This window comes from Meleagris gallopavo, chromosome 16 (assembly GCF_000146605.3).
Source record: "Meleagris gallopavo isolate NT-WF06-2002-E0010 breed Aviagen turkey brand Nicholas breeding stock chromosome 16, Turkey_5.1, whole genome shotgun sequence".
Lineage (NCBI taxonomy): Eukaryota > Metazoa > Chordata > Aves > Galliformes > Phasianidae > Meleagris > Meleagris gallopavo.
The window spans coordinates 4,520,885-4,537,032 of NC_015026.2; the positions used below are offsets into that span (position 1 = coordinate 4,520,885).

General features: G+C 39.8%; 1 protein-coding gene across 10 annotated transcripts in view; it reads right to left on the bottom strand.

Annotated features, from left to right (window-relative positions):
* The window catches only part of CIITA (class II major histocompatibility complex transactivator), a 34,144-nt gene extending 23,815 nt beyond the window's left edge, over nucleotides 1-10,329 (bottom strand). For 3 of the 10 annotated variants that reach the window (XM_010719423.3, XM_010719421.3, XM_010719419.3), the window contains exons 1-3: nucleotides 10,123-10,328; nucleotides 8,149-8,244; nucleotides 7,123-7,344 (exon numbers count right to left, since the gene is read on the bottom strand). In XM_010719423.3, coding sequence (XP_010717725.1) covers nucleotides 7,123-7,291 — 169 coding nt within the window. In that variant the 5' untranslated portion in view covers nucleotides 7,292-7,344; nucleotides 8,149-8,244; nucleotides 10,123-10,328. Of the gene's footprint in view, nucleotides 1-284; nucleotides 411-1,097; nucleotides 1,192-1,825; nucleotides 2,184-2,248; nucleotides 2,422-7,122; nucleotides 7,345-8,148; nucleotides 8,245-10,122 lie in introns of those variants that run through there. The other 7 variants (XM_010719422.3, XM_031555826.1, XM_010719426.3 and 4 more) reach the window with 7 other exon arrangements.
* Between the last annotated feature and the right edge of the window lie 5,819 nt (nucleotides 10,330-16,148).

Consider the following 16,148-nt stretch of genomic DNA (forward strand, 5'->3'; position numbering starts at 1 on the left):
TGAAAATGACAGTGGACCAAAGTGCCATGGGACATCAGCACTGACATTTGCTTTTGCCCTCTGCACAAAACAAAAGTTCTAGGTGAGGAAGACAGCTTGCGCTTCCTAATGTATTTCCAGGCCTTTCAGATGGTGCCATCCTTTGCTTTTAACAAGCAAAGGACTAATTTTTTCTTTAAATAATGAAATAACACCTCCTTTCTCAAGCAGCCTGTTAACCCCAGCTCCATCCCTATATTCCCAGTGCTTCCTTTGCATTAACTCTATGATGACTCAGTGCATACCTCTGCTGCAGCAAGGTTTCCACTCAGGATGCGTCCATGTTAGTGCTGTTTTCTATATATACAGCACAGCAATTTGATTCACTTGCAAGACTCCAGGTGGGTTTTGTTCAGCACTCTTTTACAGTGCTAGCAAAACAATAAAACAAACGTTGGTAAAGTAGTAAAAGAAATAGTGAGCATCACTATACCAGGACAAAGAATACAGCTTATGAAGCAGTAAGTGTTCCCTTAAATCACATACAAGTCAGATGAGTCAGATGGCACGTTTTAGTTTTCTATAGATAAAGGAAATAAGTTGTGACTTATCATTTGACACCAGGCAATGAAGTCTGCTACCAGCTAAAACCAAGTGGTAGTTAAGAGGAAGGAGAAGATTTACAGAAAGGCAATAATGTGAAGTTTTCTTCCAACATGAGAAAGATGCTTCTGAGGAGATCTGTCAGGGGGTTTTCTTTCCCAAACTCTTTTGACTGACAAGGAATAAAGCAATTTCCCACAAGTACAGTAGATAAGAAAATTTTAAAAGAAAAGGAAAGTCATCTCAGGAACAGAAGAACCCTGCCCTACAACTTAATTTTCATATCAGCATATACCAAGAATATTAGTGCACAGCTTATATTTAGCATTGGAAGTTTGGGGTCCTATTTCAAATCTATGAGAAGCTTATGTCCAAAAGTCTGTTTATCTTTTCCTGCTGTATTATGTGGTTTACTAAAAGATGGTATTTTTACCTGTGGAAGGCATCTTACCTATGCATTAGTCTAAAATGAAAGAACTGAGATGATGCTGGAAAAAATCTGCTGCATGTCCTACCTTACTCTCCTTTTTCTCCTTCAGATGAGGTTAGAAAAGTTTGAAAAAGTACAGATGTCAGCCAGAAGGATTTTCTGCCTTTCTGTGAACTTCACTGTACAGTGACAAACAACAGATTAGAAAAACAAACTCCAAAACTTTACCAGCCTTGCCTGATAGCTAAGTGTGGGCAGGCTGCTGGCATGCTGTCCTGCAGGTGTCAGAGTTGAGAAAATCTCTGAGAGCAGAATTTGCCTCCTGAACCCAGCAGTGCCTCTGCTGTCACAGCTGTGCCCATCTCTCCCATCTCAGCAGGGAGGTGATACGAAGTGGCAGAGCAGACCCCTTGCCTATTTTTTAGCAGACAAACTACCTTTATATTCAAAGACCTTCTCTATCACAGAAGCCCTCCTAAATCAGAACATTGTCTTGCCAGAACAGTCAGAAGAACAGAAACAAGCTAGTTTATTCCAATACTCTGCAGTTTCACTTTCCATATAGACAGTATTTGTACAGAGAAGAAGCATGTTCCTCTCAAAACCTGAAACTATTTGTTTTCAAGCAATTAACATGACTAAAATTTCTCCAAAATTTCACCCTTTCTAATTCATATTTCATCCTAAGAATAATTCAAGCAATACAAGTCCAGATACTGACACACAAGTCAGTTACAGTTCTTCACAGCAGGTAAGATCAAATGAGTTTACCATGACAAAAGCATAGCAGTTGAGAATTGAAGAAAAACTGACCTTAGGAAAGCAAGTGGTTCCTGTTCCTTCAATCCGGATTCAGCACCAGAACAGCAGGAGAGCTGTTCTCACTGCTCTGGGCTCATAGAAATAAGGAGGAAATGAGCCAGGCAAGTCACAGCTGAAATGTTAGAGGCTTAGGGGAATTCCAAGGAGGAAAACTAAGAGGAAGCTTCCCTCCAGCAGCCCTGTACAACAAGCTCTGGTACCTGTCACTTGCCACAACTAAGAAGAGTCTGCACTTGCTCTTTGGTAGGAACAGAACGATTTATCCACAAGGAAATCGAAACTGTTTGAGAGTTGGCGTAACGAGGTTTGATGTTCCCCAGAATTTTTTTTCCCCCTGTTCAAATCTGTCCCAAAGTCAAACTATTAAACAGTCCCTCGGAAAGAATAAAGCAGGCAGCATGCAAGCACTCTTACCTTGGGGCTTCATTTGCTCATACAGAAGTGAAAGTACCCTTCACATGGTTACAAACTGCCAAAACAACGCTAATTTGGTATCTTCTGCAAGTGGCTTTTGCCCTTGGTCCAAACGGACAAGTTTGGTGCTCTATGCAACATAAAACTTGTCTGGCTTACACATGGCATTCAGAGTTTGCTGGTACCAACATTTGGCAGACAGTGTTTATTCATCTAATGAATCTCAGACTGAGTCACACCTTGCTGGTGCCTGTCTGTCATAAGACAAAGTTGAAAACTAACTTACCTAATGAGTGTTCCTACCGCAATGCCTATTGTTGCTTCCATGTGGAAATGCAACCCTGTTTACCTATTTTTCAAATTTTTTATTATGCAAAGACCTAACAAGTTAGAAATTGCTTAAAAAAGAACTTATCCTCAAATGAGCAAGTGCTTCTTGTAAGCTTATAACAAAGTTCCGGAGTTTGAAGGGGGAAGGAAAGCAGTGGGATTTGATCAAGTCAGTGGTGTCCAGGACTTGCAAACTTTTGGTCAGCTGCTTGGTAACAGTTGGCTTCCTCACAAGGCAGCAGCAGGTCCTATAAGCAAAGTAGCTGCTGATCTGTGTAAGCCTTTTTCTTTTAGCTCCATTTCCACCAGGTTCCATGGGAACACATTTACCTAGAAGAGATAATGCTGTTTCCTGCCTGGGAACAGCTGATTGTAATACAGTCATTGCAAGGAAAACCCCTACAAACAGTCAAGAGGATTATTTTTAATCTTGTAACATGCAGCACAACACCTCAAATCAGAAGCTCCTTTATCAGTCCTGTAGGCAAACTTCATCAGTTTCTGTGGCTATAATTCCCTGGTGTAATCAATGTACCTCAAGAATGAAAATTTGGAGAACAAAGGAGCTCAGCTGTTTACTATAATTCCAATTCATATAACTACAGTAAAAAAAGTTGCCCACTTTGTGCACAACAGCCATAGCTGCTTAGAAACAGCAGAAAAGAATTGCTGGAACAAATCAGAGTAGTGGTTCATCTAATGAACTAATCTCTAATGATGGTCTTAGAGACAGAGTGTAAAGAAGACAGGAGGCTGTGAGACAGCTGAAAAGTGCCTAAACTCCTTAGGTGAGCACCTGCTTCTGTGCTTCAGTTTTTGCTGATTCAAAATGAAGATAAGCTGCCCTACAGCAAAAGGAACAAGCAGAACGTACCAATGGATATTGGAAGCACTGCAGAATTGATGTAAATGAGGCACTTTGCAAGTGGAGGAAATCTGAGGCTTTCTCAACCTCATTTTAGAGATCCTGATTCAGGACGTGCTGGTATCAGTCTGTTCCTGACCTGTGCTGTCTTTGCTAAGTAAAAATCATTGAACATAGATTTGAAAAAGAAACTTCAAAAAAAAAAATTGCTTCAAAGGAAGTTTAATCTAATAGTTTGAGTCATTTCCTGATAAACGTCTATCTTTGAAGCTACTTCTTTAAGCTCTTCTCCTAATTACAAAATCTAGAGAACAGTGACAATGGTTGAACATGTGATGGATGAAGACTAATGCCTATTCTGATATACTTTGGTTTCCCTCTGTCATGTCTCAAATTAATCCAAATTTTGTGACAGAGATGCAGAGCCAGGCTTGGCAGGATCATGATCTTTGAATGGAGATTTTAGGCATGAGCATTACGAAAATGAGAAGCAGTAGATGTGTTTGCAAGCATTTCAGGGATTTAATTAGAAGCAGACTACACAGGACCCCAGCTTATGTAACCCTAGGCTACCTGCTGTGATATTCTACATTTAAATATGACTTCTTGGTATTAATTTGAATGTAAGAACACCACTAAGATCTTCCTGTTCAGTATTTTTCCACTAATGAACTATATTATTTTTTTCATTAGCATTTCTTCTTGTATTCTCAGAAATGCCCTGAAAAGTGATGCCCAATACTGTGTTACAGGAGAGGTAAAACTTTACACACAGCCCTATGCTGCAGCCCAACGTTCTCCCATCAGATTTACAGGACTATCTGCATATTCTACTAATTATTCTTTCATTATCCTTTTAGAATTGTTTTCTAAAAGTCATTCTGAATAATATAACTAAGTTGAAGTTCAGTTTCACACAGTATGGGCCACATTGGGATTGTCCCAAGACTACTTCTGTTCTGCATTATATACAACGTTAATCTTCTGATGGGTAAGACTTAAAAGTTAAGTGAGTTTACTACCTCACAATTATAAGGACTTTATATTTTTATCTCTCCTTCTGCCCACTAAGAGCCTCACAGTTCTTGAATCCAACTTCTTACATCGTTAAGTACTTCCTCTCATTAAATATGCAGCAGTCTGTTAAAGATATTGTAATTTTTATGCTTATAGGCAGCTAGAATTTACAATAGAGAATGTTCTTCCCACATATGCTTGAAAAAGATGAGTGATATCCTCACCATGAGTTGTCAGAATGGGTTGTGAACCAATGCTGCTCAGATTAGCAATGGTTGAGATGTCAGTAGACAAAAACTGACTTTACTGTGGTCCTTGATCTACTTTGCATTTCTTGTTCTGCAAAGATATCAAAGATTAAGTTTTATTATGGACTGACTATATAAATGACTATTGGAGAGCTAACCTGAATCTGGGTGGATCTGTCCGTAGCTGCTCTTGGATTACATTCTGCTCTCTTCTCTTCCTTGCCTGCTCCCTACTGATGCACTTTGCACTGTTACAATGCAATAAACAAAAGTAAATCTTTAACAATACAAAAAGAAAAATCTGATTTACCAGATAAGTACTTGGTCCCTGTTGGCTCGTTATGTGTCATGTTTTGAGGTTTATTGCCACAGAGTTTAAACAATAGTGGGGAAACAAAATACAGATCCCATTTTTCCATAAATGTCAGTCATATCTTCCTAGGTAAGTCCTCCCTGTCTTTTTCATGGAGCAAGGCCTGGTGATTCTCCTTGGATATCACATCTTCCTTCAGCATGAGGTTAAGCGATGCATGGACATCAGAAGCTGTAGCACCCAAAATAAGCTTTCTTACTCTAGGTAGGATCTCCTTAAAAAGATTTATATCTGCATCTGAAGATGCTTTAAGGAGGTTTGAGCAAAATATGAACTTCCACTAAAATAAAAGTTTCACTCAGTCAGCATCAAAAAGATGAAGTGAAAAAAAAAGTTGAGAGACTTTGGCCTGCAATAGCAGAGGTGTTTCCTCATTTGAGTTAGCCTTTAAATAACACTTCCAAGAACAAATAACTTCTTCACGAAATGACCAAACAACGCAATTCTTCCAAGCATTAATAAAAGGACAATTCACCAAATCAGCAACACGGTCACTTAAAAAAACACAATATCAAAAACATTTGTCTCACTGAAGAGGATTACTTTGTCTCCCAGTAGAGTTGGAGTGTGGACACACCAGTGGGCCCACCAAGGCCACTGCTAAATCAGAGCAGTACCAAAAGCTTCAACACAAAACACATCCTTGCATGAGGGATAGATTTAAAGCTTGGAGGTTCCAATGCAGAATTAGAGATTAGGTTGTGAATAAATTCTTTCAGAAAAGCCAAACAAGAGAACCAGGGTAGAAAGCCTAGGCTCTTTTCAGTGGCACTCAATGCCAGGACAAGAGGCACTGGGCAAAACTTGGAGCACCTCCTCCATTCGAGTATCTATGGACACTGACAAGTCTCCAGGCTGAACAGCCCTGCTCTCTCAGCTCCAATCCTTTTGTTATTTTTATGGCACTACGTTGGGATTCTTTCAAGCATCTCCTGGTCTCTCCTGTACTGGGGGGCTCAGCACTGGACATAGAACACCAGGTGCTGCCTCACCAGTGCCAAGCAGAGGGGCAGGATCATCTCCTTCCACCTGCTGGCAATACTTCACTTAATGCAGCCCAGAATGGCTGCTTCTTAAATCTGATTCATTTTCCTTAATTTTATTTTGAAGTTTTTATTTACTGATCTATATGACCTGTTGCAGCAGCTTATGTTTAGGTATTGTTTATATTTGAGAATACACATAAAAGGAGTTATAAAGATGGCAGTGGGTAAATAAACAGTTACCAATTACTGACAATTCTCAGTTTTTTTCTTCTATATTTTTAAGTACCTGATTGCTATAGCAAAATGTACAGCTTTAAAATAAAAACCAGAGAAAAATTTCTAGGGCTCTTTGAAGGCTTATAGGTAGAATCTTTAACATCCAGTTTACTGTGTGATTGCTAAACAAGAATGTAGGCCAACTATGGGATAAGGATTCAAATACCCAAATATTTTTTTCGTCATTTGCTCAGCGGTTTCACTTCCTTGAACACTGCCATTTCTTTTCATCAGATACATATGAAGTTGGATCAATAATTCCACCTAGCTAGAAACAGTGCACTGAAATGAACTTGCTATATGATTATAGAAGTTATAAATACATAACTGCCAATTCTGGGTAACATCTAAAATCTTTGTAGAAGAAAAATGATTTTATGCTTTTTCTGGATGTTAGTGTTTACGCTCATTAACATGAAATAGATGGAAAACATAGGAAAAACAAGCAAATATTATATGGCAGTATAATTTTGTCTTGTAGTGCAGGTGGGTAACAAGTTCAAACTGTAACTATATAATCTGCAATTTATTTTCCTCATGGGAAAGTAAACCCCTTAGATTTTTCAGGCACATTCATGTTTCAGTTAAAAAATGTATACAGGATGTTTTTTAAATGTATTAACTATTAAAGTTGCTGCCTACATTGACTCAAAACAGGAGAGAGAACATTTGTTGAAGTACGAGTAGGAATACGATCCTACTCACTCAGAGTAGCACAGAAAAAAATCTTCTATGAACACAGAACTGTACTGAATCAGATGTCTACACTTGTACATTACCATCTTGAGGAGCAGAAGAGCATATGCTGAAGTTCTGCCCTCCAGAAAGCTGGGAGCTGCTTACTCTCACAGCAAACGTCAATGAGCGTTCTGCAGCGTGGGGAAGAGAGGCAGTCCCAGTCTCAGCTTCTTGGATATGGAGATTTACAGAAAGTTTTTTTGGCATCATCAGTCATATTCAAGGTGTCTCTAGGCAGCACTTCTGACTAAGAAGTCTTCTTCCTGGTGGGAGATTCAAGCAACATAGTAAGCCATGTATTAAAAGAAGAAAGTGAATATAAACTGTAATTCTCTGCCCGACTCTTCAAATCTTTGACCTGAAACACCTTATCTTTTGCAAAAGTTAGATAAAGAAAGCATGTATGGTAGATTCCTTTTTATGGGCAAAGAAAGAGCTCATGTCCATGGGATAGTTCCCTCCAGATGCAGACAAGCAAGTAAACAAATAGCTTGTAATACATCATTGGGATTGCACTTAAGCACGAGGGAAGCAGGTATTTTACGTTTCACACCTGAAGCAGTTTCTCCCTGCAAAGGAACCCAGGGAAAGTACAGCAAAAAGAAGTGATTATAGGCTTTTAAAATAAAATACAATATTGTTTTGTCATTTCTTATGCTGGATTTGAGACAGACCAAAAGCGGGATTGCCTTTGCACAGGTATTAGAGTATAAGGATTATAACTCATTCTTGTTTTACTCTTCCCACACATTTTCAGGATTCTTGTTTTTCAAAAATATCTTCAAGACCATCATCCGGTGGGAAGCATGCTTTCTACACAGCTGTCCCCAGCTTTTGCTGGGCTGTAGGAAAACATATCAAGCAAATAATGTGCTAGAAGTATTCTCTGCCTGTGACTTTAAAATTATCTTGTAGCTATGAGCAAAATGAGGGGAAGGGGACTACAGTGGCATTAGGCTTTGAAAACTTGACTCAACTTGTAGCACTGCTAACTTGTTATTTTGGCAAAATATTATTTCTATTTCTGCTTCTGTTTTTGCATTTGTAAAATCAAAACATTCTCTTACCATCTTGACACAGGTAGAATCTACTGAGGCTCATGACACACCGCAGTGCCAGGTACCAAAGGCCAAAAGCTGGTACATTCCATCTGCTTCACACCCCTAGGAAAAACAGTTAAATTAATTGCCAAGATTTGGATGGCTATTTGGATTTCAAAATTAGTGTAGATTGATATTTACTTAGAAGTGATACTTCCTCTCAAGAAAGAAATCAAAAGCATAAGTTCTCCTTTTTACCCAACTTTCCTCTTTGAAACACATCATAACACAAACAATGCATATGAAAAAGGAGAACTAAGCCAGACTGTACATTTTTTGCTATTCATTGCTTCTCACGTTGCCACTGTTTAGAACTTTCTGGATTTCTTTTCCTTTGGACTTTCAGAAATGGCTACCATTGTGATCCTTAAATAGAGATACCTTAACTATGTCACATCACTTATCTACTTTAGTTTATGTGTTATTTAAAGAGAATTCTTAGGCAGGGAAGCTGTGTCGATAAATAAACGCATTCATCTGTGATGCAGAATGCTGACATGCTGATGCCACTGTACTATACAGCTTGAATCACTCCAGTCAGAAAGGAAGGAAAATTGCTAAATGGACTTTTCAGGCTATGAAAAATTGCTCAACCAGCAGTCTGTCAGTGCTATTCAGACTGGATAAAAGGAATCCTAAACTAAAATTATGGTACTGAATCCAATTTATGTCCAGAGAAGACAAGGTCACTAGCTGATTGGAAAACCAGAGACAACAGCTCAGACTATGTTAAAGGAATTTCAAGTATACACAGAAATCAGTCAGGACTTTGCAGCAACCTCCATCAGCATTCGAGAATGCTCCCTTGATGAATGTATAGTTGCTGGCATCTCCCCTAACTTTGCTACATTTTGCAGTGCTGGACTGTGGAAACTTACTTTGTGTATTAGAATGGTGACTTTGGTCATCACTGTATTTTTCATCATGCACATGCACACAGAATTTCCTAAGAAATTCTTCCAAGGTCTACAGTTCTTAATTTAAATGTCTATTAAGAAAAATTACTTCCAGTAGGGAAGTACAGATGCGATATTGTGGGAGATGTTTTAAACATAATTGGTTATTCTTCCCCAGAGGTTATTTATAAAAAATATCTGATCAAATCTTTTCCCTACATCCCTATTTTCACCTCAGAAACTAACTGAGCTTCTACTGATGTGCAGAAGTTCTTCAGCATCCCTCCATCCTGACAGCTCTAGCATCTACCATATTGCTTCCCAGACGCTATGATGGGCCACAGTACCATAGTAGACACACTGCAGATGAGATAGTGTATGGAGCTGGTCATGCTGATTGCTTCCCCAGAATATAATTCTCTAAGCTGAGGTCTGAGGTTAGGAACTCAGAAGATGGGATACTTCCAGTCTAGCAAGTGCAAAGATTAGACTGCAAATATCTGTGAAATAACAACTGAAAACTAAATTAACAAAAATTTGCTGGTGTTCAGAACAAGTACTAATCATTTATAAGCACGTTGTTATCCTACTACACAATTCTTACTGGTAATTTTTACTGGTGCTGGACCTCTATGACCTAAACGTCAGCAGATTCAGTGCCTGTTCCAAGTGATCTGTTCTGCATGAGAGGAGCTCCAGAGCTGATTGCAGAGTGGCTCTATCATTTCTCACGTACTTCTCCAGGTCCTCAAACAAGTGACTGGGAAAATGAAATGTGAGGATGTTCTAAAGGGATTATCAGTCTTTGATCCTTGAAAGACTGCTCACTTGTAGAGCCCCAGTAAGTTGTATTGGAAGGGAATATTTCCTAGAGAAAATCATTTTAGCTACATTACACGACTTACTCTAGTTTACAGAAAAACTGCCCACCTACTCCTTAATTTGTAGTTCACCCAAGCAAAATCTTTCTTCCTTTGGTATTCTCTTTCAAAGATGTTTTGTTTTAAAAGCTGTCTGATGCTTATTCACAGCCCTATAGCCTCACCTCTTGGGTAACCAGTCCTGTCCACATATGGCAGCTCTAGAAGGGTAAGTGTAGCTTTTCACACTTGCATTGTAGGAACAGTTAAATGTGGGGAACATTCCTGAAATGACTTGTACTCATTCTTTGGAAGATGTTACAGATCTATCTATCTTGTTTTCCACTGCAGCATCACTATTGCAGGTTTTATCACAATTAACAGTAGCTGTGCAAGTCCCATTGATGTTCTTACCTGAAAGAGAAGAGGTAGAGAAAAGGTAAAAAATTTCAGCAGACTTTCAAGAAAAATTTCCGCAGGAGCAGCACAGCCATGATGGCTAACAAGGAAGAAATTGTGACGCTTCTGAGGGTAGGGAAACCATTGCTGTAAATGCATTAGTACCTTTCTTACTTGTCTTAGGAAAAGAAGATAACATCTGTCACATGCAGGAAAAGTAACACCTTAGGGACAAGATATTTTGTCAGCATGCCATGGAGTGCAAAGCTAAAGTAACACCTTAGGGACAAGGTATTTTGTCAGCATGCCATGGAGTGCAAAGCATTTTCAGTGGCAGCTGGCTGCAGTGAGCACCAGGACCTGTGGCAGCATCCAATTGCCTCCTGGCCTATGGACTGAGGAAGAGACAGGAAGAAGCTGTTATTCCACCTTTTGGTTTTCAAGAAGTTTGCAAGTGTCAGGTAACTGTCATGCAAACCTCTTGCCAATAGTTTTGGGATAAGCAGCACACAACAGTACTAATCTTGTTAAAGAAATGTTATCTAAACTATTATCTTTTTTTGTCTTCTATAGCTGAGAGCAATTACAGAAATTGAAGAAACAGAAGAAAAAAGGAATTAATACTCTTTCTGTCACCATTACTTGGACTTCACTTAATTAGCCCAGTACACTGCAGCATTGAGCAGGTGATAAAAACTGTAATTTCTCTTTACACTGAAATACAAGAGAGCAAGAATGGAAAACAAAAAACAAAACAAGTTCAAACCCACACCAACAAGGAAAAGCACAAGTTCAAAACCACAGTTCAAGTTTCACAATGATGGAGATGAGAAAACTGGGCAAAACCACTCCACTGACAGTTTGACAGTTGGTAAAATCATGTATTTTAGGGGCTTCCCTGCAGCATTTCTGATTTTTGTCAGCTAGCAGGTTTTAGACACAAAAGATACTAAAATACACATCAGTCACGGTAGCTCTATCTTTAGTCACTTGTAAAAACAAGCCCTTAGTGCTACTTTCATTTCAGTAGCTGTGCTCATTTTCTTGTAACAGCAGCCAGTGAATCTGATGATCAGATGAAGTTTTCTTCTTCAGGAGCTTCAGATTCATGTTTTTACAGCTCTGCAGTGTGACCTCAGGGCTGGTTGGCTGAGAGGGACATGGAGCTCTCAAACTCTTTTTTTGAAGCTGTTCTATCCTGCCCGAAGAGTGAAACCAGAAGTTAATGCCTTCTGAGAAACAAGCAGGGCTGGGTTATTGCCCTTCTTCCAAGATGTATTTCAATACCTTTACTTGGTGATTATTTATAGATTCTGGTTTAAAAAAATAAATCTGTGGATCATGAACGGAGGCCCATCCATGAGAGAAACAGATGCTTCAGCCTCCAGTCTGGGGATCAGGCAGAAGTGCTTTCATGGGAACAGCAAAGGCATCCTCAAGCTTCCTTCTCTCCTAAGCCAAGAGACTGACTTCAGCATCTCTGGGACAGCAGAGGAAATTGTAGTCTCTTCCTGAGCACAGACTCCATTGAAAAGGAGAGGCTCATAGGCCACTGTTAACAGACAAACGTGCACCATGCTTTTGTTTTTGCCGAAACAGGTTGGACCTCTATCCCCAGGAGAGACTGAGCTGTGTGCTGCAGGTAGGGCAAGACATCTCCAGTAGCATTCAGTGTAATTCAGTGTAAAAGAATGTGCAAGTCAGTGTGTTGGACTTTGCTTCAAAGCAATATTTCTGTGGCTTACATAAGGGATTGAACAATCCTGAATGCTTCCACCTCTGGGTGTGATGCAGGCTTATAGAAACAGCATGGATTCCTCTGACACCTTGTCAAGTTCTCTGTGATTGAGTTCAAGGATTTTTAGGGAGCTGAAGCTATTCAATGAACCAGAAAAAGTTAACAAATTAAGAAAAGATACTATTGAACAGAAACACTGCAGTACTGGTCTGCTTCACAGAAATCTGCATGTCAAACAAATTAAGAATTGTAAATAGAGGTTTCTCCCTTCACTACATAAGGAGATTAGGAACTCTTTTTCACTTCTCTTTTTTTATGTTTCTTTCTGTATTCTTCTTTTTCCTGAGAAAAATTATTTCTCCCTTCAAAGCTACAAATTTGGAATAAATAAGAACAAACACAAGCAAACATAGCAAAAGCCACTTAACCACAGCGTCTGCGACAAAAGATGAAGTAGACTTTGCCATTGAAAGCTGTGGTTGAAGAACTGTCCAGCAAGCATGTTAGAGATCTAAACAGATGTATCTAAACAGATAAATAGAAATTTATCTATTCAATAACTTCTGTAATTTGGCCAATCTATCTCCTCAAAATTTAAGCATTTTACTGATCCCCCATCAAACTGCGTCTGTGTATCTAATACAAGTGAGGTAAAAGTCATTCTTAAACAAAATCTTTAAGCATTCGGTTGCTCTGAATATTAAGCTGTAACTGAGATACTTAAGGCACAATTACTACTATAGAGTTATTCAAAATATCCTTACGGAGTTTAAAGGGCAAGTTTCTGAATCTATGCCAGCATAGATTCCAGGCAGTACTCCAAAGCATTACGAGAAACCAGCTTACTGCAGTTAACCAAGTCAACAAAACACCACCTTGTCCCTAAAGCAGGTTCTATTTACTGTACGTGAACGGACTTAAAAGAACAGGAGAGATTTGTACCAGGCCCATACTGCACACTGTGGTCAGCGGTGTCACGCTCCGTTCTGTTCCCTGCCTGATGGTCAGCGGTGTCACACAGAGCTCAGTTAATACACTTCACTGACCACGAGGCAGGCAGTTAGCTATACATTTATTTAATACAATGTACTTAAGCAATTACAATCTCAGTTGGCAAATGCTCAACAGATAGCAATTCCAACCATACAACAAATACCGTGCTAAAGAGGAAGGGATTGTTAGGAAGGGCAATACAGTCTGATGTTCCATGGTCAGTGCAGATGTTGGTGTGCACAGTGTGGGGGTCTCAGTGCAGCTGAGAGGGGATACCACTCAATAGTGGTCCCTGCACTACTTTTGTATTCTGCTAGCATCTGGTCTCTGCTGATATTGTTACGTAATGGCTAGAGTGCACGCTGCTTCTGCTGTATGAGATTAGTGTGATAAGCTATGCACGGTCTGCTTCATGAAAAAGCAAGGAAGTCCTCCCCTGTGTCCTGCAGGAGTTGGTTATATTTCTTTTACTTAAGCCTAGAGCCATGGAAGCACATCTGTGAGTGCTGTAGCATGTTTTTCGTCTTGGCACAGCACCACCTTGACACGAAACGACAACAGAGTGGCACGACGTCCCGACAGAAATTGCTGGGTCAGGCTCTTGATATTAGTGTAGGCTGTGATCGGAAGGGGCAGAGTCAGGTTTATCAGTTTTCCCAGCAACAAAACTGCCACAGGCTATGCACCAAGACGGTAAAGAAGATGAGGAGGCAGAAAACCACTACCAGACCTTTGCCTGGTCCAGTTTTCCACCCCTCACCCAACTATGCCTTCCTTTTCTCTTCATGCCTTTTCAGGAGAATCCCACAGTCTATAGCATTGATAATTCTCTATAATAGGAAGGCCATTATTGCCCATTGATTAATGGCAAATTCACAGCAGCAAGTGATACAAGTTGTACTTGTAAAGTGGTATATTTATATTTATGCTATAAATCTTAGTAATTAAATGAAATCTTAATCTATTTCATAAGTGGTCAAGATTGTACTGTTCACAGACCTGTCTTCCCTCAAAACCAAACCACAATTCTTAATTCAGTGTAACCACATATTCAACTTGCCATTGAAGCAGCATTTGAAGATTTGCTATCTTTATTGCTGATCTTTCCAGAGTTGAAATAATTTGTACTTAAAATCACTGCAAAATTGGTAGTCCTACGAAATCCTAGAAAACACCAGAAATGTTTAACAAAGAATTTTTTTCTAATAATACCCAAATTAATTCCTTTACAACAGTAAGTTGCAGACCACTTCTAAACCTGAGGAAGTCATTTGTCCAACGATTCGTCTAGTGACCAAGGATTCTTTCTAGCTTCTAAGTTATTTTAAAAGAAGATGATAACCCATAAAGTACCTTCAATAATCACAGAACATATTTTGACATACCTTTAAAGAGAATATCAATAAAATAACTTGCATGGTATAATGACAGTCATCTGTGGGATTATCTAACAGAGTTTGTCAGGAAAACAGACAATCCCTGCAGTGAATTGCTGGCACAAGAACTGGAGAGAGGGAAAAGTAAAGGACCATTTATCCATTTTAAAACAAAAAGAACAAACCAAACCATGTGTTCTGTTTCTTGTTTTCAGTTGTATCATTCCGATGCTACTAGTGAAATCAAATAGCAGTAACAGAGTACCAAATCAGATACCAAATGCAACTGACTAATCGTCACCTCTCCCACGGAACTATTGTCTTTCCTGAAAAGGAACACAGCATGTGGTATTTTCTTTGACCTCAGAATAAAAATTAAATGACTCAGACAATAGAGCAATATTATTGAGTCACTAAATTCAAACAATCCAGCTTGCTGGCAGAATAGTGCAGGGGGTTGGACACCATCTCTAAAGGTCCCATCCAACCCCAACAATTCTGTGATTCTGTGTGACACACGAAAGAAGAGATGATACAGCAGCTTAAGTAACCAAGCTGTCAGACAGAGAGGCAAGACCTTCACTACTGCTTCTAAGTTAGAAACCAGCTCTATTTAAGTTGTTTGCAATACATTTCTCATAAACCACAGTGCCTGTTGGTATGGTAATTATGTATGTAAACTTCAGGCACACATAAAATTCTTTAATAATTGTACCTGATGATAGGTCTCGGAGATTCTCTCTCTCTTCCTTGGGAGTGGGATCATTCCCAGTTATTCCTATGTTGTAGGCTATCCATCCCATTACACGCTCTGTCCAAATCCTTAACACAATTTTGGGGCACTTACTGACACATTAGGAAGTGTTGACCTAACCCTGCCAAGGTCAAAATGTAACAACCATCACATTAATGTTGTCATTTCTAAGTATGTAACCTGTGTTAGCTGTGAATCCTACTGAGAACAGCTCTACCAGACCTTCCAATACCTTAGTTATACTATCAGAACTGTACTAATACTGGGGCTTGCACAGAACTACTTTCCAATTAACGCTTTTTAAACATTTACCTGGGCAGCTTTTGGATTTCCACTGTTTCATTTGGATATTAGTCCGGAGAAGAGGTGGCTCTGTGCAGACCTTATGACTTTCTATAGCTCCTGAAAGGAGGCTGTGCTGAGGTGGGGTCGGCCTCCGCTCTCACATAAGGATGAGAGATGATGGCCTTACGTTGCACCAGGGGAGGTTCACGTTGGGTATAAGGCAAAATTCTCAGTAAGAGCGGTCAGGTAGTGGCATGGACTACACAGGGAGTGGTGCAAAGCCCATCCCTGGAGGTGTTCAAAGCCGTGGAGATGTGGCACTGGGGACAGGCTCAGCAGCACTTGGTGGAAGGTTGGCGGTTGGACTTATAGGTCTTTTCCAACCGTGGCGATTCTGTGATTCTATTTTACAGAAGACAGGTAAGATGATGCTTATGTAACATCAGCAAAGCTGTCCCTCGATCCTTCACTTCGTACCCACCCGACCGACCCGTTTCTCAGCCATTCTGAGCACACTCCGGTTCCCCTACCCATATTCGGAAGCCTTTCTCCGTGCTGCTGCCTTACAGCCGAACAACTATCCCGCAGCTTCAACAAAAGCAGGCTGAAACACCATTAACTACAGGACGGGAATCCCTACGCCAGGCTCGCGGTGCCGCCGCAGCG